Genomic DNA, 22,797 nt, shown 5'->3' on the forward strand with positions numbered 1-22,797 from the left:
AGAAAGTCCATCCTTACTACCAATCAAATGCAAATTAAATTAACTGAGATATATCACTTTGATTATCTATAAAAGTTAGTGAAAACAAAAAATCATAACACCCAGTGCTGACAAGGTTGCAGTGAAAATGACATTCTCCTGAACTCTTGGTGGCATGATAAGGTAGAACAATAAATGTTTCAGGGATTAAAAGTATAGATACTCATAAAAATAAAAATATTTCTGCTCTTTGATCTAGGATACTGCTTTGGGGAATTTATCTTAAGGAAATAATTTAGTAGAAAAAATAGGAGCTATGTAGAGAAATAATTATTATGTTAGATCATAAACCCCAAATTTGGAGGCAATCTAAATGTCTGGCAGTGGGAGAATGAAAAGGTGAATTATAATACACAAGTAATTTGTAATATTTTGTGGGTACTTAAGATCATTATTATAACAACTAGGTAAAAATAAGATCTTTTCATATAATTTAAAAAGAAGACAGCTAAGTGCAAAATTCATGTTATGACTGCAGCTATATTAGAATAGATTGTTATAATAAAGGTAATTTGCTAAAATGAAATTAGTTGCTGTGTTAGGGTGATACAGTTGTAGTTCATTAATATTTTTTAATGTTTTATCTTTTAATTTACTAAGTGTTCATCAAACTTTATTAGAGTACTGTTATTATGTTAGAACCAGAAAGTAAAAGAATAGTAAAGACTAAGAGAGAAAACCTTCAAGAACTTTATAGGTTTTGGGGAATACATGCTATTATAACACTATAAGACTTTTAATACTGTGTTGTTGCTTTTTTTTATTGAAAATCAGAAACTAAAAACTGAACAAAATAATGATTTTGTGCTTTAAATTCTTCTTTTTTCCCCTAAGAGTCTATTCGAATTGTTCAGGCCCGGGTTTTAGTCTCCACTCAGATATTGTCATGGCCTACATTGCGAACTATGGCTCAAAAGAACAGATTAAGCACTTCATCCCCCGGATGACTGCAGGGAAATGTATTGGTGCCATAGCAATGACGGAGCCCGGGGCTGGAAGGTAAATGAACATGCAATTAATGGTTTTGAAGAGTAGGAGGCAAAGCTCTACCAGCAAATATTTGTCTCAGTACTCGCTTTATACAAAACTATGAGCAATATGCTAGGAAGAATACAAAGATGAGTACAGCATAATTCATACCTTCAAGGAACTTCAAATTCCAATGGGAAAATAAGGCCTTATATGCAAATAGCAATAAAGCAGTTTATAATACCTGCTATGTTTGAGATATTATTTACATAAGGTAATGCAAATGAAATGATAGGATATGCGTTGTATTTGGGGCATGATGAAATTTAGTTGTGGTGTGACATGCATATGGAAATGTTCAACAGGTTTTTAAAATATGGACTTGAAACTCTGGAGACATGCCGGAATGGCAGTAGGTTTTAAAAGCCGTTCATAAAAATGAATGTTTGTTTTTTCAGTCATCTGGCAGTTACTTAGTAAGACCCTTCAGTGTGCCATGTATACAGTGGTGAACAAAATAGATGCAGCCCACATGCTTATTAAAGAGAATGAGAAGAAACAGATACATTCACAAGTATAAATTGTGATGAGCACTATGAAGAAACAAGGGACTATTTACATAGAGACTAATGGTGCCTGTGTGTTTGGTAGGGAAGGGAAAAAACAAATTTAGATATGAGTGCTAGAGAAAGCCTATGAAAAATCATTATAATTACACTGAGATCTGATGAATGAGAAATAACCGGTTATTCAAGAATGACTGGATATATCACATGGTGGAACTGGATTTCAAGGGGTAAAGTGAAAGGGTGGAAAGCTTGGGTATTACATTTCCCTTGAAACTGTAGCCCCCCAAAATGTGGCAACAGAGACAGAAGGATTGAGTTTGAAGGAAATCTATACATTTCCGTCATGAGCACAAGGGGGAATGAGTTTGAAAAGGCGATAGGATTGGAGTGAGGAGTTAGAAATGTCAAGGCCACAAAAAGGTTGAGAGTTGAGAAGATGTCATGACAGTCTACGGGTAATGTGTTGATTGTGGTTTCAGCAGAGAGGAAGGGCAGAAGTAACTTCGGAAGGAGTGATGTGGGTATTGAGAAAACAGACAGAGGATACAGACTAATCTTTTTCCGAGTTGGGTGGTGAAAGGAAGTGTAGAGAGAGAACAATAGTTTGACAAGCTAGCATGGTAAGGAAAATGGTTTATGTCCAAGAGAACAGCAATGTATAGACCAACAAGCAACAGGCAATAGAGAGGAAGAATTTAAAGATGTGGCAAAGCAGAATTAAACATCTAAGGCTTGTTTCTGCAAACATCAGGCCCTAATGTTTTAGATTTTCTCTTTTGACAGTGCTGTTTATGTTTAAATATCATAATATTTCATAGTGTCATTTGGCAATATGCTGCAATTGTGTTTATCTCTCCCAAATAGAAACCTATAATTTCAGGCCAATACTGATACTTAATTTTGCCAAAATAAAAGGTTTTTGGCTTACTTCTTTTGCCTAAAACTGTTACCTAAAAGAGGTAGGAATTTAATCTTCTTTCTTTGCTTTTAAGATAATTCTCTAAGATAACTGACTGACAGCCCAGTATTCTGACGCATCATACTATGTTTCGGTTCCAACCGACTGGGTGTTTGTGCTGACCTAGAGGCAAGAGGATAATGAAAGATCTTAACATATCTTAACTCATCCAACTTAACTCATACAAACAAAGGCTTGCTTGACTTTTGTTCACTTACATTTTTTGTCCTTATCTGTGGTTATGTAATTGTGAAGGAAAGAGAATAAGAATGGAGAAAAAAGAGGCAGATTTTTTGGGAAGTTTGGTGAGAGTAATGGAAAGATAGCCAAGTAGTTCAATATTTAGGGACAAGAAAAGGGGCTATGTGGCTAAGAGAATGCAAAAATGGAGAAAAGCTGCATGTGAAGATGATTAGGGTTTTGAGGAATTACAGCGAGAAATAAAGAAAAGGCACATGGCCCTGGCTGGTATGGATCAGTGGCTTGAGTGCTGGCCTGCAGGCCGAGGGGTTGGCAGTTCCATTCCTGGTCAGTGCACGTGCCTGGATTCCAGGCCGGGTCCCCAGTCAGGGGCTTGCAAGAGGCAACCAATTTATGTGATGTTTCTCTCACACATCAGTGTTTCTCTCCCTCTCTTTCTCCCTCCTTTCCTCTTTCTCTAAAAACAAATAAATTGTACACACACACACACACACACACACACATTTTAAAAGAAAACATGTATGGGAGGGGAAGAATAAAGAAGATGGGACATGGTCCATTTCACCTGCTTTCAGAGATGGCTTGGCCATGCTGTTCTCTTGCTTTGATTTGGCCTTCACAGAAAAAAGGTCGAGTTTGCTGGCAAAGATCCAGGGTTTCACTGGGTTTTTTCCCTTGCACATACCTAGGGGACTCCATTATGTATAATTACGCATATTTGTATAATACGTTAACATTTCATATGCTTCCACGTTGATTTTCTTATTTGGCTACCATAATAACCTGTATAATACATAGACAGAGTGTGATTCATATGTAAAGAGAATCTGCTTCCTGCCTCTTCCGTCTCCTGGTGGCTGACGGCATCCATCGCCTTGTGAGCTCATCACTCCAGTGTCTGCTTCTGGGGCCACATCTCCCCTCCTCTTCTGCCTTTGTAATCTCACCTGCCTCTCTTTCATAAGAACATTTGTGATTGCATTTAGGGCCCATTAGACAATCCAAAATAATCTCCCCGTCTCAAATTAACGTAACTGCAAGACCCTTTTTCCATATAAGGTAGCACTTGCAGTTTCCAGAGATTAGGACCCGCCATCCTTGGGGTCATTAGTCATTATAGGATATTTTGAACTGGAAGCTACTTCAACAATAGGAGATTGTTTAAAAAAAAATCATTATAAAGCCATAGGATGAAACTCTATGCTGCTAATAAAATTTATTTTATAGAAAAACTTTGGCTATAATTAGGAGGTCAAAATCATATGTATGGTTCCATTTTTATCAAAATGCATACATGTATATATCTGTTCCCATGGAGAAATACCGAAAAAAATATATTTTTAAATGTTCATTCCAGTATGTAAAATATTTACTAAATCATTTTCCCCTTTGTCTAGAATATTGTCTGTGTTTTTGTATTTTAATTATGAATATTTGTTTATGGTATTAAAGATATAACTTCTTTTATATTTAGAAAAAATAATCTAGTTGGAGAGGAAGCTTGTTAGGGGAAGTGGCATTTGAAATAGCCTTTTAAATAGCTAAGCTTTTGATTAAGAGAGAAAGGGAAGGAACCGAGGTGAACAGACGCAGGCAAGTACGTGGCAAACAATCTCACAGATAAGGTGGGCCTTGAAAAATCACCTGAGTCCAAACTGGGGGTCTCAGATGCTCTCTGGGCCTTGTTATGCTCAATAATATCTGACTAGTTTATGCAATCTTAACTCATATATTTATTTGTATAAAAGATTTGAATATAATACATTAGATATTTTAGAGCATTTGGGTGAGAATTCCTAATATTAAAGATCAATTTTACAATGGTGTAACCAGTTCAAATGATCATACCATCTATACACTTACGTAAGAACACTGGCATGGTTCCATTTTTATTAATTAATGATTTTTTTTAACCTTTTTTACAATTCCAGCGACTTGCAAGGAATAAGAACACATGCCAAAAAGGATGGAAGTGACTGGATTCTTAATGGCAGCAAGGTGTGTGAGGAGGGGCTTCCAGAGCCCCTCTCTCCAGGGGCAGGCCATGACAACAGTGTCTCGAAGACTGCTAAGGAGTGACTTGGCCATATCTAGGGAGACTCACACAGGAACTGAGATTGTCTGAGTTCACACAGGAACTGAGTTGTTGTGTTTTGCCAGTAGAATTTTGCACCTGTTACATTATAAAAGATCTATTCCATTTCTCTGTTCCATTTGCATGCCCCCTCACCAATATACAAAATATTAGTTTAGATTCCAAACAATCTTCATCAAGCCAGAAAAAGAGAAGGTAAGGCTCACGTCAAACAAGGAACAAACAATAGTTAATAAATTTGATGTTGATGAGCAACTGGGGAAAATGCTTCCTTTGTAAATATCATGAAGCATTTCAAAAGGTCTTTGGAGAGGAAGATATCTTTGATAGAATTTGAGAGCCCTTCAATCTTTCTAAGAGCACATCAACCCACTGATAAAACTGGAAAGCTCAAGAGTAAATATCTTCCTTAAAATCTAATATCACTGATAGCAGAAGTTTTTGTTTACCAAAAATGATGTCTGGTATATACTCAGTAAATATATTTGTTGCTGATTGAGTGTTAAAAAAGAAGACGTTCATTTTCTGTTAGGCCTGCATAAGCTTCATCCTTTGAAGCACTGGGTTATTTTCCTTCTACATATTAATAACCTTATGTAACCGTAATTAACAGTCTCGCTACTTGGATAGAATACAGAGTTATTCAGCATACATTGTCTGGTTTAGTCTTCTTGACTGTACCTCCCCCAGCCTTGACTTGCACATGGACTTGGATTACTGTGGAGCGTCACAGTGTGCTTGGGCTTTTTCAGGTGTTCATTTCTAATGGGAAGCTCTGTGACGTCGTGATTGTAGTAGCAGTGACAAATCCCAACGCTCGCTCTCCTGCTCATGGCATCAGCCTTTTTCTGGTGGAAGATGGAATGAAAGGATTTATCAAGGGACGGAACCTCCAAAAAATGGGTCTAAAAGCCCAGGTAAGTCATAATATGAATCACATTCAGGTAATAATTAAGTTTACTCAATTTTTAATAATATGTTTTTGTGCATAAATAATTGAATGTACTCAGTTATGCCTTGTATAATATATGGAACTACATAAAGCACAATCAAACCTTCCAATGCTGAATTCCTAAAAAAAAAATGCTTTCCAGAAATGATCATGGATATTTATTCCACTGTTTGTGCAACTGTATCTTTTTCTGTGGTGAACAGTGCAAGTGAATCAGCATGTTTTAAACATCTTTATAAATGATTTAGAAATTAAATGATTTAGAAATTAAATGATAATTGGCCCTCTTTGGATTTGATTAAAGAAAATTATGAAATATTAAAGTATTTTTCTATTATTTGGTAACTACTTTGTGATTTTTTAAATACTAAAAAGAAAAAAAATTAGTTAATATTCATTAGCAATCCTTAGTTGTCAGTGCCTACAGATCTGGACAGCATTGGAGCTAGAATGACAGTGCAGTGTAGTGGGTCAGGCAGAAGTTCTGGAGTCTGATGAACCTGGATTTGAATCCCTGGTTTACCCCTTACTGGTTGTGTTCATTAACCACTCCAATTTGGCCCCCAGGTTCTTAAGTGGAAATAATCTCCTCATCGGGTCCTCATGAGATTTAAATGGGTAATGTTGTACTTAATTGTATGTCCCCTTAGGACACTGCAGAATTGTTCTTTGAAGACGTACGGTTGCCGGCTAGTGCCCTCCTGGGGGAAGAGAATAAGGGCTTCTATTACCTCATGAAAGAGCTTCCACAGGTGAGAAGTATTAAAAATTCTGCCTTCTGATTAGATAATAGACTTGAATAAAGTAATATAGAACTATATAAATCCATGCATATTAAACTTATAATACAGCCAATCATTTGACTATAATTTAAAGATGTAAAAAATAGTTGTAGGTTAGATAAGTAAATAACTGAACTTGGGGATATTCAGTCAAAGCTTATGAGTAGGGAAAATTTCAGTTCTGTGATTCCTTTTTGTAACTATTTCAGCTTTTAAACAACAAGTCAAGAATTATCATCTTTTTATAAGGAATTATCAGCCAAAATGTCTGGCAGGTTTTAAAAAAATAATAATACCTGGCAATCAAAGAGGAAAACTGTTAAGTCCAAACTAAGTAGTTTTAGCCATATAGGGCCAGCCCTCACACCTGTGTTTTGGAGTGTGGTTGCTGAGTGACCGTTAAGCCTGACCCGCCAGCAGAAGAGGTCACCCCTGCCTAGAAACTGCCGTAGCATGAGCTAAACATGAAGTTGGGGACCAGGAACACTGGCTAGGGCTAGAGACACTGTCACAGACATGGATTATGAGCATTGTCCTGCAGACCAAAAGGTCACCAGTTCAATTCCTAGTCCGGGCACATGCCTGGGTTGTGGGCCAGGACCCACAGGTCCTGGGTTGTGGGCATGCGAGAGCACATTGCGGGGGTCCTCTCCCTTCTTCTCCCTCCATGCCACTCTCCCTAAAAACAAGTAAGTAAAATCTTTAAAAAAAGAAATGGAGTATCAAAATCACCAGCAAGATGGAACTGAACTAACTGTGAATACTTTTGCACTAATAGGCAGAATTTAAGCTATGCACTTTAAAATGTTGTTTTCCACAGATATTGCAGGGTATGTGTTGTGCAGAGATCAATAAGTCAAAACGAGCGACTTCGGAATTCTTTTCTCATAGATGAATCAAGAGAGGAGGAAATTTCATAAATTGCATATATAGCTACATATATATAGTAAAGACAATCAATCATAAATGTAAAGGATTTGCTTTAGGGAGTTATTACAGATATGTTAAAATATTAGAAATCTCCGTAGGAGCCTTTTTCGTAAACAGTTAAGAAATAAACTACTTGGAGTTTTCTAAAGATTATTTATGGGATTTATTATCATTGAAATCATGTGAAAACCACTCATGTAATTAAAATAATGTTCAAGACTTAATTTCTGGGTTATAGGAAAGGCTTTTGATTGCCATATCAGCAAGTTCAGCCAGCGAATTTATGTTTGAAGAAACCAGGGAGTACGTTAAACAGAGAAAAGCTTTTGGGAAAACAATTGCACATATACAGGTAAGCTTGCTGTCATGATTTAGTATTACATGATATCAATTACCCATCTGAAATTAGTCTAGGCTACACATAAATACAGAGTAAATCTCATTGAGGTGGTAATAGAGTGCATAGAAGTGGATGAGACCACCGAGGAAGAAGGAATAGACAATAAGGCAAGAAGAGATCCTAGGACAGAATCCTGAGGGGGGCAGGGAAGACAGAATTTAAAGGTGGGATTGGAGAGGAAGAGCCTGCAGAGGCAACTGAGAATGAACACCTAAAAAGGAGAAAGCAAATCAGGCAAGTGTCCCAGAAGCCAAAGGAAAAGAGAATTTTTAGTAGGAGGAAGTGGAGCCAAAGCTGCGTGGAGGGAAAATAAGAGGAAGGTCAAAGAGTGCCCATTGGACGTGATGATACGGAGGTGTTTTTGTAAGAGTCACTAATGGACTGGTGCAGGGATGGTGCCAGAATAGAATGAGCAGAGGCATAAATGGAAATGAGGAAGTAAACATGTATTAATGGTAGGCAACTCTTTCCTGAGCTGGCTGTGAATGGTAATTGGAGGTTTGCAATCCCCTCCTCAGAGTGAGAGACTGAACTAACTGGAGAAAAATGGTAAGCCTGCTAGCAGTATTGAGGACCCAGATGAAGTTATGGATCATGAACGTCTAGGGGTACCTTCTACTTTTCTGTGTAACAGCTTTTCTAAAAGGGTTTAGCTGCCTAGGTTCAGGCACAGAGAAAGTGAATGATGGTGTTTCATTAACTTTGGTTTGGTCAGCAAGTATAAGGTATTTTTCAGAAGAACTCAGCATATGATGTCCATAATCACTAAATATGCTGATCAAATTTTAGATCATCTAGTGTCACCTTAAATGGAGGAATAGTTTATAAACAATGCAGCCTTCAAATTGGTGAAACATTTCACCAGCAAAAAAAAAAAAACTAACAAACAAAAAAAAACACCTGATTTTGAAAATCAACTTGAAAGTTTTAAGTAGAATGACGGCTGAAAGGCTTTGGGAGGGGAAAAGAAGAGATAAAACACTTTGGTAGCTCTTTAGAACCAACATTGTAGAAATTAAGCTCAGTTGTGGTTTAACTCCTAGCACAGTTTCTTGCATACCTGTGATCTAGAGAAGTTGTATTATCCCTCTCAGAAATATTCTTTTATTTGTCTGATGTGAATAATGTCACCTCGGGGAGCTACTGTGAGGGTTAGATGATGTAATACACACAAAGTGCATAGAATATTGTCTGGCAAAGGAAGCATTCGTTAAATTAGCTTCACCCTCTTAAGCAATGTCTTCCTCTACTTTGTTCCAATGAAGGGAACCTTTTTTATCAACTTCTTGCTCCTGGCCTGGACCAACTCCATGTCTTTTGGGACCCCTTTCCTACCTATATATTCATCTAGTTAACTTTTCCCATTCTGAGAAGACTTCTTTACATCCTAACTTTCTAACTGACATAACAGATCTACATTCAGTTGTTCTGAATCTATAAAATGAGGCACATGCTTAGCCAAGAAAATGTTTTAAAAAACTGTATGATTTGACTTCCCTAGATGTTATACTTTATATTCCCTTGCATTTATGTAATGCAAGATCTACACATATCAGTGATTCTCCATCACTGCCCTCCTCCCCCCAGGCATTTACAAAGGTCAGGGAAGGTGGTGCAGAGCCCTGGAGGCCAGTGTGGTTAAATGTTCTGTAGCTCAGAGATGCTTTGTAGGACAACTAATTGTCTCAGTCAAGATGCCAGTAGTCTCCCACTGAAAAATACTCACATACATGATTTATTCCTTTTTGTTTCACAAAGCACATAGGTATTGATTGCCTTCTAAATTTCATGTGCTCAGATGTAACTTTGTTGGTATGAGTCATACCTATAGGCTTCAAGCAATATAACAGCGGTGATGCCACTTAGTATCGCCCTGTGACTTTCCCAGCCATACCCAAAGTGGAATTAGTATCACTTGCTTCTGAAGTCCAGCCACCACCACTTTCACATCAAAAATATTTATTAAAATGCTCATGCATTTAGACCTATTTTGAATAATGTAAAAAATGAACCAAAAAGATATATTTTTATTCCCTCTTGGAAATATACAATTCCTGTGCTTATGGTATGGAAGTCAAATTAAATCACAACAAAGATAACTGTAATATTACCCAGAATGTGTAGCTCAGAATGTTAAATGTGGTTTGACGTTTCCTAGACATTAAATGTGAGGGAAATATTTGTGTGTGTGTGTGTGTGTGTGTGTGATAACAAAAAGAATAGTTTCAATCCCTCGCAAAGCAGGTGCCAATTTTTGGTTGCTTTCTTTCAGAGGTAATTTACTAAAATTTCACTAGGTGGCAGTAGCATTCTACTTCCACCGGTATGTTAATTGACATGAGTAGTATTGGTTTCCATGTAAATGCCTGTTTTGAGATTTCTGAGATATTTCTTCTAGTCTTTCTGATTTATCTAGATAAGTACCTTTGAATAATATTTTAATATTCAATCTATGAATTTAATGTATTCATAGACGAAGAATGACCAGAACATGCCTACACACCCTATTCTAGAGCTGGGTGCACTATAGTTCTAGTCATTACGTTGAAATAGAAGACTTCTAAATGCCATGTTATACTTAGCTAAATATCATTTTATGAACATATAACAATTCAGTTTTCTTTCTCTTTTTTATCCTTGAATTTTAAACATGGTGGTCCTCTCCAGCCCTCTGGATGTGTTTCACAAAAATTTACTTTCTTTTTAAGATGGAGACCTACCATACTTAAATAGTTATAGGACTTCCATTTCTCTTCATTCATACTTTCTATATTTGATGTTAAGTCAAATTTTCCATTAAATAGACAATAAAACTGTAAAATTCAGATATTAAATAAAGATAATGCTGTCATTTATCATTATTTTACATTGTGCCTGTGTGCCAGACACTGCTAAATGAATTGTCTCATTTTTTTCACAGCAACTTCATGTAGTAACTATTATATTTATCCTTATTTTACAGAGGAGATTGAAAGATAGAGAGGTTAAGTAACTTGCTCAAGATTACATAGATATTCTGACTCCAGAACCTACACTCTTAACTCAGATGCTAGTTTTCTTACCCAGAAATTTAAGGTAGATAGGCTTTTTTCTTTTTCCTTCTCTTCGCCCATGTTCAAGGAAGTGAAAATTCAGTGTTCTTTTCTAATGCAAACTTTAGTTATTTCCTGAGTGGTATGTGCTCTTAATTCTTAGGACACAAAATAATAGAAAATGGAATAGGAGAGAAAAATAACACTTCTTACATTCCTCAAAAAAGGGAATATCCAATTTGTAAGGCCTTGAGTTTAAGATTAATTAACTGTACAATTAGACGGTGAACCCAAGATGTTATATTTTATATTTCAGGTGAAATATATGAAAGTGAAACAAGTGGTGGTGTTTAAGTGGAATGCTAGGCTGCATAACTTTCCAAGGTGTCTTCCAGTTCCACAATTCTGTGATTCTAAGAATTTTGTCATTCAGAACCCTGAAAGAGACTCTATCTGGTTATCTGGTCTACTTGGTAACAAGGGAAATTTTTTTTTAATGCTAGCTGTGATATGGTCTAGTGACTATTAATGAATGTTAAAACATACTGCTATGAGCATGTTGATCATTCACGAGAGCACCTTGCTAATAATGTGTGGTACAATTAGGAGCTGCCATTCGGTAGAGAATCATTTCTAAAAGTATGACATAGTGTCTGCAGTGAAGAGCAAAGACCAAGTCTGCATAGTCATGCCTAACTCAATGCCAATAACATGTAAATATTTAATCTCTTTATCTCCAAGGAGTTAAATCATGCACTCTTGAAGACCTCAGTTCCTTCAGAACTCTGGACCTCACCAAATGTGCTGACACAGGAATTCTAAATGTGCCCCTCCTGATCTGAAATTTAATTTCAGCCTCTAGAAGCTCCTAGCATTCCCACTGGGACAGTTCTCATGTGAGAGAATTGGACTTAGAGATCTTGCTTCTCTCCTATGAAGAGTGCATGACTTCACAAATGTGCCATCCCACAGGGGTGAGGCTGGGTCAAAAGTTTCTTGAGACTTGTCAGTTTCCCTCTGGTTTTCCAAATGAAGGACCATCGAACTAAATAAACCAGAAGTAGGCTCAGAACTGAGTTGCAGGGACTTTCGTGGAACATATATTCATCTGTGGTGCATGTATAGAACATGATTTCCCCACTTGTTTTCCATTTCTTATTCCACGTTTAGATTTTCTATGAGTAAACTTGGATGTGTGAGGTGGGAGTGGGAAACTTTGTGCTGATTAGTAGGTAGATATTTGACCTAATTAAATGAATAGAAAGAAAAATAGAAAAAGTAAGAGAAAGAACAAGAAGAGAAGAAGCTTTTGATGTCACCCAGCATGTTCTGATTTAGAGTCCAAGATATATCAGTGGGAAAAGTGTGGCATCAGCCTTCCCACTGCTTAGTTTTGGAATCATTAGATGCCAGCCACATCATCTATTTCTAGAACAGGACAGTTAATGCCATGGGAAATGCTGTCAGTTGGGTTTTTCATCAGCACAGCAGTTACGTTGGAACACTTACGAGGAATCTGTCCATCAGAGCACCTGCTCCACCTGACACACTCTGATCTTGCCTCCTCCTGGGTCTTCTCATTCTCCTTTTCTACTCTTTTCCAGAAATGGAAGTACCCAAATTTTCTCCACCACGTTGATGCTGAAAGGTTCAGTTTTGTGGTTTGAGAACTACTGTAACCAGTAGTAAAGACAGGCCAGCTTCCTCTGAGAATCTGGTCCCCCAAACCTTCCTTTGAGAACTCAGTCATGGCTTTGGACTTGCCAGTGTATGGGTGGCATACATTTAATTTCTAGTTTAAGTTTCACTGAGTCACCTTTGCCACTAACTTCCATTCCTTTTATTAGCCACAGTGAAGGTCTCACTCAAATATTCCACAGCACAATGATCAAAACTCTATTTCTATCTAAATTTCCACACAGAAGGTAGAGCCAGCTGACTGTATAGCCAGGCGTTGAACCTATCAAGTCAACTAATGCGATACATTTTTGGAGATTACCCAAAGTGGAAAGCCAGCACTTGACATCAAATCCAGCTTCTGAAGGCAGTTCAAGAGTTGGCGCTAACAAGACCACATGTAAACTTAAAGTTCAAGATTTGAGAGCCAAGAGTCGGGAATGCAAGACAATTTGGTGGGAGCAAGAGCAGTCGAGAACAACTGAGGATGATCTGGATAGAAAGAATACTATTGGTTGTCTACAGCCAGCAGGAGGAGGAGGTATATAGGTAGATTAGCATTTACAATTGCTCGCCATTTGGTTCAAGTTAGACACTGCTAGACAAGCTACTGAGAGGAATAAGAAGATGGGTGGGGAGAAGCAGCAGAGGTTGGGGGTACAGGCTCTGATCCGCTGAGATCTCCATTCTGTTATGCTTCTATTGCATTCTACGGATCTAGATGAAATACTGTGCAACATAACATATTTTTATGTTGTCACTCAGGCTTGTTATTTTGTTACTTTATGCTGAGACATAGAAGCAGAATTGAGAAATGTGATTACTTAATTTCATTAAAAGAGAACACTTCGTGGATTTCCATTCTGGAGGAAAACACCTTTTTCACAGTTGTACTACCTAAAGGGCCGCGCCACAAGATGGTGCTCACTCATCAGTCCCCGTGTCTTTCAGGAAACTCCCCTAAATGGTCTACGTTTTTAAATCTAGAACATAAGATATTTATGCATTTATCTGTGCACCTTTTCTTTCATTACAAGTTTCCTTAGCAATGATATACTGCAGGTTTAAATTTAAGCTCTTTCTTTAGCATAGGCCTGCTTTCAGGAGAAAAAAAGAAAACCTAGTAACTCTACCTTTGGTTTGCTTGAAGAATCTTTTATTATCTAATTTTTTATATGCTAGGTGACTCAAAACATGCTTTTCTGCCATACTTACTTTTATCTTTCATTTCCTTTCAACTTCAGACGGTGCAGCATAAACTAGCAGAATTAAAAACAGAGATCTGTGTAACCAGAGCTTTTGTGGACAGCTGTCTCCAGTTGCATATAGCAAAACGTCTGGATTCTGCCACTGCTTCCATGGCGAAATACTGGTATGTGTGCCACAGCGATTAAAATGCAGTGTTTGCACAGACTGTTACGGAAGTCGTCCAACTTTCAACTCGGCCTTGAGGGCCTTATAGGGAGAAGGCTGTGTCAATGGAACTCGCAGTACAAACCAACTTTGTAAAAAATGCTGAAAGGCCCCATTAGGCCTATTTATAATATGCGAGAAATTACTCAAGTTGGTATTTAACATTTAGCATGCCATTCAAAATAAAACAGTAAGAGACTGAAGTAGGATGACGGATTAGTTTGTTCAATTAAGTTTAATTTGAAATTATCTGCAGCGTGACAGCAGAGTGAGACCAAACACTTTCAGTAAAACTTAGGAGCCCTGAAGTAGTCCCTATTCTTTCATTGAATAACTAAAATTAAATTTCATTCTCTCTGAGAAAACATTTTGTTATTTGTGAAATGAGTAGCTTGGACAGGATTTTCCAAGGTGTTTATTTGAGGTGTTTTTCAAAGAAAATTTTCTGAAGAATTGACTCTCTAATCAAAAGTTGCACATGCTCTATTCAGTGGGAGGAAAACAATGTCCCATTAACTTCAGAAAGACTTACATTTGTATTGAAGATGAGTAGCCATAGTATTAAAGACGAGTTGATTATTTTAAAAAGGGACCCCATAAGGCTTTTGTGTATTTTAAGATGCACGAACACAGTTTAAATCAGATTCTGGATGTGGGTTTGGTTTTCTCTGTTTTAAAAGCAAACATTCTCACATCTCATTAGCCCAAAAATAACCTAGAAAAAATTCCTGTCATTATTCATTAACTCATGTTCAGTTTAATCAGAAGTAGAATGGGAAAATATGTGGAATAGTACTTTATGTAATGATTCCAAAATGATAAATTTGCCAGGTTGAAATTGATGTGGAATTACTAGAAACTTGAACTTTTGTGGGGGTTGGAGGGGTGACATTTTTTGGAGGAGTAATATTTTATATTTGTACTTATAGCAATGTTGCGCGTGGGTCACCGGCTAGCAGTGACCACGGCACACTGTGGATGGCTCGACAATACGCGAGAAAAAACACACATGCACAGAGACAAACCAGTTTCTGTGGGGAAGTAGGGACAGAATGGCCACCCCCCCTAGTGGGGAGCGCGCTGATTTACCGTCCATACCTGCTTTTATTAGGCTCATTTTGCATAATAACTCAGGTAACGTACAATACTCATTAGGGAAAGTAAGGAATATAGGAAACAAAGAACTCTGCCGGTCTATTGAGTTGGGGGGTCAAAGAGCTGTAAGGCTGAGGAACAAACTAGCTTCCTCCTAAGACCCTTCTCATTCAACTGAGAGCGTTCTTAAACAAAGAAGGTTTCACAGTAATTTACATGTTCTTCCTTAGGCCTGATCACCCCGGGAAATCCGCACTTCCCAGTACCGAGCTGTACTTCCCCGTCATTGTTTCAGGCTTAGATGGAGCGCGGGAACTAAGGCCACCGAGAGATAAGGAGATTTTCTTCCGGACGCTGAGAACTCAGACTTTGTCAAAGCCGAGGAGTGAGGGTCCATCACCCCCCTTTTGCTGCAGCCCCCCAAGTCCTTCTTTTGGGGGGCCTCCCAAAAGTGATCGTGCCTGGCTTGGGTTGTTCCCCCCGTGGGGAATCTTACCCGTCTTTGGCTAACCGACCAAGCTTTTTGGGGTTCGGCAGCAGAAACAGCATTACTGCCAGGAAGATAAGCTTTTGTCTCCTTGCCGGCTCACGGTTCCAAGGGCGTTCCCTTAGCCTAGCTAGGCGGGGGTTTCAGTTTTCTGATACCAGTCAGGGCGGTTCCCAACATAGCAAGTTCTTTGATGGGTTTAAAAACTATAAAACTGATTTTCAATAAAATATTTTTTAAAAAAGAGATATTTAGATAGCTTTAGACTTCGTTATTCTTGAAAACCCCAGGTGTATAGACATACTGGTACTTTACATTGAAGCGGACAAAGCAACTAGTTACAGCCCAGTAAATATTTCACTAACATATTAATACTTGCCAAATACAAAAATTTATAGGATTCCAAATATTGTTGCCCTTGAGCCTTGTCTGTTAATTATTACAGGATATTGTTATTTTGAGTTAAAGATTATTTTTTAATAGGAAAATGTGTCCATGCTTACCTTTTTTTGTTTTCTGCTATTGAAAAGTAGAAAGTAATCTTGAACTTACTTTTTACGTTAAGATAAATAAAATCCCTTCCAATTAGCTTATAAATTTTAATGATAGTTGAAGTTTTTGTGATAAGATCAAAAAGCGTATTTCTCAAGTATTTCATATTATTATACTAGGATGTACTTTAAGGATGGTAATTTCCAGGTAACCTTTAGTAAGTGTCCTATGGTCACATTACTCAATAGTAGTGTGCCCCCTTAAGTTTTCACTTTTACTTTCAGTTTATTTCTGAAAACCCTAAGAAATTTTTTTCACTGTTACTTGAATTCAGACCTGTAGCCTTCAGGTAGGAAGTGACATCTTTGGTGAAAAAAAAAGGCATTCCAAAGTAAAAGGAAATAGATGGCTGTATACTGTTAACTTAGGTCATCTAGAGAATCTAAATACATTAGACCAAATTCAAGTTTTTACTATGTCCTTTTCAGGTGTAAAGTAGCAAAAACCTAACAGGCTGTGCCTTCCACAATTTGTTTCCAGGCTTAACAAAAACCCAGCCAGAAGTATAATTGATGAAGAAAGTATTCATTATGTGAAAATTGTCCTGAGATTTATTTCATATATGATTTATATACAATTATATCTCTGCTTGGCTAATATGCCTATTTTTTATTTATTCTTTTTAGAGAGAAGGGGAAGGGAGGGGAAAAGAGAGGTAGGGAATCATCATTGTAAATGAGAAACATTGACTGGTCGCCTTCTATACACGCCCTGACCTGGGACCAAACCTGCAACCCAGGCATGTGCCCTGACCGGGAATCAAGTCGGTGACCTTTCAGTTTGCAGGACAATGCCTAACCAACTGAGTCACACCAGCCAGGACAATATACCTATTATTAATTGTTTGATAAATGTATGCATTTGACAAATCATTTGTTCCCTAATTGTGAAGCACCTCATACAAATTGATTTCAAATGTTTCTTTTCCACTTTATGTTTTGTTCACCTAGGTCTTCTGAAATGCAAAACCGTGTAGCTTATGATTGTGTACAGCTCCATGGAGGCTGGGGATACATGTGGGAGTACCCAATTGCAAGGTGAGTGTGGCTATTTTGTTACACTCTTCTGGATGATATAAAGAAAGAAAAATCACTGTACTTTATACACTGAAGGAAAGAAGATGCAAAATTTTTCAACTGACTACAGAGTATCTTTTTTTAAAGATTTTATTTATTTATTTTTAGAGAGGAAAGGGAGGGAGAAAGAGAGAGAGAGAAAAACATCAATGTGCGGTTGCTGGGGGCAGTGGCCTGCAACCCAGGCACGTGCCCTGACTGAGAATCAAACCTGCGATGCTTTGGTTCGCAGCCCATGCTCAATCCACTGAGCTACACCAGCCAGGGCTACTACAGAGTATCTTCAAGCAGATGGAAACACCATTATGTTATTGGCTCCCTCCTAGGATTTTACCATTTTTAAAGAAAGCGAAGGGACCAATATACTAAAGCTTGATGCGTGGCTTTATTTGAATTGTTATATAGAAGGACTAATATCACTTTTGAAATAGTTGAATAATGTTTTATCGATTATCCATTATTATTCAGGTTATTTCTAGTTTTTTACTCTGACAATGCTACAACATTCACCTTTTTACATTTATCTTAAATACATGTGTTTGTGATTGCAACAGAAGAGTCTCAAAAGTAGTATTGCTAGTTCAAAAGTATGCCTATTTTAAATTTTTATAATTTCCAGATTCTAATTGCTAGCAACTCACAGTGAAAATGAACAAAGTCTGATGACTTACCCTAAGCTATGAATGTTATTGCCATTTAAATTTAGTGTTAATATAATAGGTTTAAAAAAAGTAGGTTATTATTCTTCCTTTAATTTGAGTGACTGTTAATTCTTTTCTTTTCTCTTTTATTTTATTTTATTTTACCTCGGTAAGAGCACTCACCATAAGATCTCCCCTCTTCACAAATTTCAAGTGTACTGTAGAGTATTATAAACTGGAGGTACAATGTTGTAGTATGGATCTCTAGAGCTTATTCATCCTGCTTAACAAATCTTAAGCTCATTGATTAGTAACACTCCATCTTCCTCCCTCCCCTTTGCCCCTGGCAACTACCATTCCTCATTGATTCTATGAGGTTTACTATTTTAGATAACTCCAGTAGGTGGAATCAATGTAGTATTTGTGTTTCTGTGACTGGCTTATTTCCCTTAGAAGAATGTCTCCAAGATCCTTCCAGATTGCCACATACTGCTGAGTTTTCTTCTGACTAAAGGTTGAGTAGTATTCCATTGTATATAGATGGTACATTTTCTTTAACCATTTATCTGTCCATGAAGTTGCCTCAGGAATCTCTCTGTAGCAATTCTCTTTATCACTCTAGAGAATATATATTCCTTTTATTTAGCAATATTTTCAGTTTATAAAATTTTCCCAAGAAAGTTTTTTGCTATATCAAGAGAAATCCAATTTAGTTCTGAATCAGAGGATGAGAAAGCTAAAAAACTTTTTCTAATTTTAATCTAAATACAGATATCTAAAGGGAAAATTATCACACTAGTACTCAAATTAACTTTCAAATGTATCATTTTGGCAAGTATAATTGGAACATCTGATACACTTATAGTCCTTAATGAGGAAAATAAACATTTTATTAATGTTACATTAAGAACAGAAGCTTCACCATAGATATAATTTACTAGTTTTCTATGGCCACTGGGTAGCTCATAAAGCTTTAAGCACAGGGTGTATATAATTTATAACTTTTTATACAAACTCAGCAATAAGTAGGCTTTTTACTTTCTTGGGAATGTGGGCATGCAGTTGCTAAATGATTTCTTTCTTTTTTTTTTTTAATCAAACCTTGGATTTGGATTTTGGTATATCCTTTTAGAACTACTTCAAACAGACCTTAATCCAAAGCAGATTTAATTTTTATCTTTGCATAGTCATGAAATAAAAAGTAAACATTGAATTTTGCCAGCACAAATTAAATCATCACTGAAATATTTCCTGTGCATTTCATGTTTTACTCACAATAATTGACTCACAATATTCACTATGGGGAAAAAGCAACATAATAATGGGTGTTTATACTTTTCTACTCAACTGTGCAGTCACAGCTGCACGAGGAAAGCAGACAAGCAGGCTCAGTGTCTGGTTTTAGTTCAGGTTCTGAGAAAAGTGTAGCAGGTAAGGAGGAGTCACCATGCCCATGGCCCGGGAGGCTGCCCCTTCAGGACAGTAGCAAGTACAGACTGTGGAGTCATGGCTCAGTGTTTGGAATCCCCAGTTTCAGTCTGAGAGATGTACGTTTCCTTTCAGGTATAATAGGCCCCTTCTTGGGCAGCTTGTTACTTCAAAATTGTATGAACTTTTCAACTGGACTACTATTTTTCTCCCCAAAGACATGGGGAAGGAATTTTTTATAAAATTACAAGAAAGAAAATAATAGGTAATATCAAAAAAGCTAATTAGACACATTAGGCAGTATGTGGACGTACACAGACTATGATTTAATAGAAAAAAACTTTCTATGTGTGTTTGACATATCCTAAGATTAAGCTATACTATTTGTGTGTGTGTGTTGTTGAGTTTTGGTTTCTCAGATAAAGGAGATACTTTTTTTGTTTTGTTTCACTTTATTTATTTGTCATTCGTCCTTAAGTAACTGCTCTTTAGCATGAGTTCACTTCAGTCTTACTCGTGGGGCTTGGGATCTGGGAGAAGTGAGACAGCCTTTGCCATGTCGAGACTTCTCTGCCACTGCTAGGAAGAGCAGCCTGAGACACAGCTTCGTCATCGTGTGGTTAAACATTTATTCTGCTGCCTTTCTCTGTTAATTTTAGTTGATGGCTGAATTTAATTAGTAACCTATAAAAGCTCTACTGATTTCTGTCATTAGCAATTCCATTGGAACTTCTGTCATGTGGAAAAAAAAATGCCCAACCCAATCAAAAAATGTCTAGAAGCATTCAGATTGTGGAAGCAGACTGAAATGCTAGGGAGGTCCTCCAAATGCAGGGGCTGGATTCTGTGGGCAGCAATGGAATCTGTTCAAAATAAAACACACACACACACACACACACATTTGAAAACACAAATGTCCCTAGACTTCAAGTATTTTCTGAAAGTTGGCATTGAGACACTAAAATACCTGTGTAATATAATAAATCAAATCAGCAAATACTGACTGAGTGCTTACTCTTTCCAAGGTCTCAGGATGAATATGACAAAGGAGAAGTCCAGAATTGGCTCATTTAATTTGTCTCAAAAATTCAATTAAAAAACAAACAAACAGGTTTTATGCTTGAGAAAGAAATGCCTTTGAATTTGTCTACTATGAAAGTCCTGCCCGCCTGTGTCAATGAAAGTATTACGATACAAGAGACACTTGCCAGGGTGGCAGGACACCTGCCTTCTCATTCCAGTCTGCCAATTTCCTTTTTGACCATCAAATAGCAACCATTAATTAGTAAATGTATTAACTTCTCTGCACCTCAGTTCCTTTACCTGCAAAACAATATAATGTTTCTCCTCCCTGATCTCAGAGCTGGCAGGATAAAGTGAGATGAGAAATGGTAAGAACAGTGTCACTGTTACTACCATTGCTGCCAAAGTAAATTTTTATAACTTTTTTTTTGGTTGTGGGGGGAGTGGCTAGTGAACTCAGCCCTCAGTATTGTAACCTCATACATTACTGGAGTGACTATTAACCATTTCCAAAAATAAGTTACTTGTTAACTTTGTGGGAAGTAACATTTTCTAAAACATCTATTTGTACCACTGATGGCAGCAGTGGTGGCAGGAATCCAAAGGGATTTTTAGAAAATATGCACTTTCTTTTCTCTTTTGTTTTCTACAAAACCAGTGGATTTCAACTTTTTTAGGAATCATAAAAGATAACAAGACATTAAAAGATTGTACCCGTTTCTAAATCTGAAGTGGACATTTTAAAGAGTGCTGTTATATGTGCTGAATTTTACAAAATTAAAACAAACCTACAGATGTTATTAGGAATTTCTAATATCTTTAAGCAAACTAAAACAAAGTATACAGATGATCACTCTCTTAATAGAATTGTGTAATTATACTAATTGAGGATGAATGCCAAAGTGGAAAAAAGTAATTATGAAAAACTTTTATTGGTTGGATTTTATGAAGTGACTACCTTAAAGTCATCAACAGTTTTGTGGTGACACCAAATTAACATCTAATATTTTTTATTTATTCTTCAATCGTTTTCTGAATTACGCAGAGCTTACGTGGATGCCCGAGTTCAGCCAATCTATGGTGGTACCAATGAAATAATGAAGGAGCTGATTGCAAGAGACATCATCCAAGACTAATAGCCATCTGCCCGCATCCTGGAATCCTATTACGACTAATCTGGTTTTACATCTACTCAAGATAAAATGCAACCTGGACAGGGAGGAAACACTAAACATGTTTTCATATACTCTCTTATAGAAAAAAAATCAAATGCAAATATAAGATTAACACAATGGGAGAAGAAATCTTTCCAAAGACTCTAAAATTCTCAAACACAAAGTTTAACTTTTAATTTTTATGTAGCTAAAAGACAAAGATTTTCTAATTCTAGAGGCATTAGTGTTTCATTTTTCCTAAAATTCTAAAACTGTGTAATTGCTTAAATCTTTAAAATTGAAGCAGAAATAATTTTGTTATTAATATTAACAACAAAATATTAAAATATTAAAAATATTAATGGTGCTTATAGCATATTGACTTTGAAAGGAAATAATATAATTTAGAATCAAAATAGTTTCAGCTATGTTTTGCTCTAAATTTCCCAGAACAGTGGAATTCTCCCACACTACCCTAAACCTCTGTTTTTAAGTAATGGAACCCTTTCTTCAAACTAAAGCTTATGCAGGGAGTCCCTGTAAAACGGCGGTAAATGAAGAGGTGCTCTCGCTGAATCAGGAAGCCTGCCTGGCACTCAGCTAAGCCCTTGCCTAACCCCGCTGGAGAATGCTGTTTGTTCTCTCACCTCCTGACACCCAGTTCAATAGGAGAGCACAAAATAATCCATCATCCTTTATCTTTAAGCATTCGGTGTATTTTATCAGTATCAAAACAGTGACTTTCATTTTGGAACAGTCTACTGTAATGAATTAATTAATAAATAACATAAGAAGTAAATCAATGAACAAGATAATTTCAAATTACAAATGCAATAAAAGAGAATAAGCATTTAAAATGGGAAAGCGAGGAAATGACATTTGTTTTCAGACTTAGAAGTAATTCTTATCAAAAAATAAACCAGTAATTTAATTTGTAAATGGCTAACATCATTTTAGTACTTGATTTTCTTTGCATATACTGGTGAAACAGGGAATAAAAGTAGTTTTTAATAGAAACAAAAATGTGTATTCCTTTTCAACTCAGAAAACCTAAACATTTTATTTGCTATTGTTGGTATTAAACATTATTGTTTAATGCAATCATTACAAACTGGGTAGACAGAGGGAAGAGAATATACTTTGATACCATTCCTAGAATTGTACGCTTTGGATTTACTCTTGGGTGGAAGTTTGTATGACTGCTGGCTTGAATTCTCACTCATATGCATCAAATACCGTGCAACATGAGTTGGAGTAATATTAGATATTACTATACTTGCAGCACTCACCTCCCTCATACTACCAGAACACAACATAGGATTAA

The 22,797-nt window shown here is 36.8% G+C and overlaps 1 protein-coding gene across 1 annotated transcript in view; it reads left to right on the forward strand.

Annotated features, from left to right (window-relative positions):
• The window catches only part of ACADL (acyl-CoA dehydrogenase long chain), a 32,130-nt gene extending 9,640 nt beyond the window's left edge, over positions 1–22,490 (forward strand). Inside the window, exons 4-11 of the mRNA XM_045855141.1 lie at positions 874–1,038; positions 4,668–4,734; positions 5,584–5,748; positions 6,434–6,535; positions 7,734–7,847; positions 13,849–13,976; positions 17,102–17,188; positions 21,365–22,490. Of these exons, the coding sequence (XP_045711097.1) occupies positions 874–1,038; positions 4,668–4,734; positions 5,584–5,748; positions 6,434–6,535; positions 7,734–7,847; positions 13,849–13,976; positions 17,102–17,188; positions 21,365–21,455 (919 nt within the window). The 3' untranslated portion in view covers positions 21,456–22,490. The remainder of the gene's footprint in view (positions 1–873; positions 1,039–4,667; positions 4,735–5,583; positions 5,749–6,433; positions 6,536–7,733; positions 7,848–13,848; positions 13,977–17,101; positions 17,189–21,364) is intronic.
• Positions 22,491–22,797: the final 307 nt, after the last annotated feature.

The sequence above is a fragment of the Phyllostomus hastatus genome, unplaced genomic scaffold, assembly GCF_019186645.2.
Source record: "Phyllostomus hastatus isolate PE091 unplaced genomic scaffold, TTU_PhHast_1.1 phas_contig_137, whole genome shotgun sequence".
Lineage (NCBI taxonomy): Eukaryota > Metazoa > Chordata > Mammalia > Chiroptera > Phyllostomidae > Phyllostomus > Phyllostomus hastatus.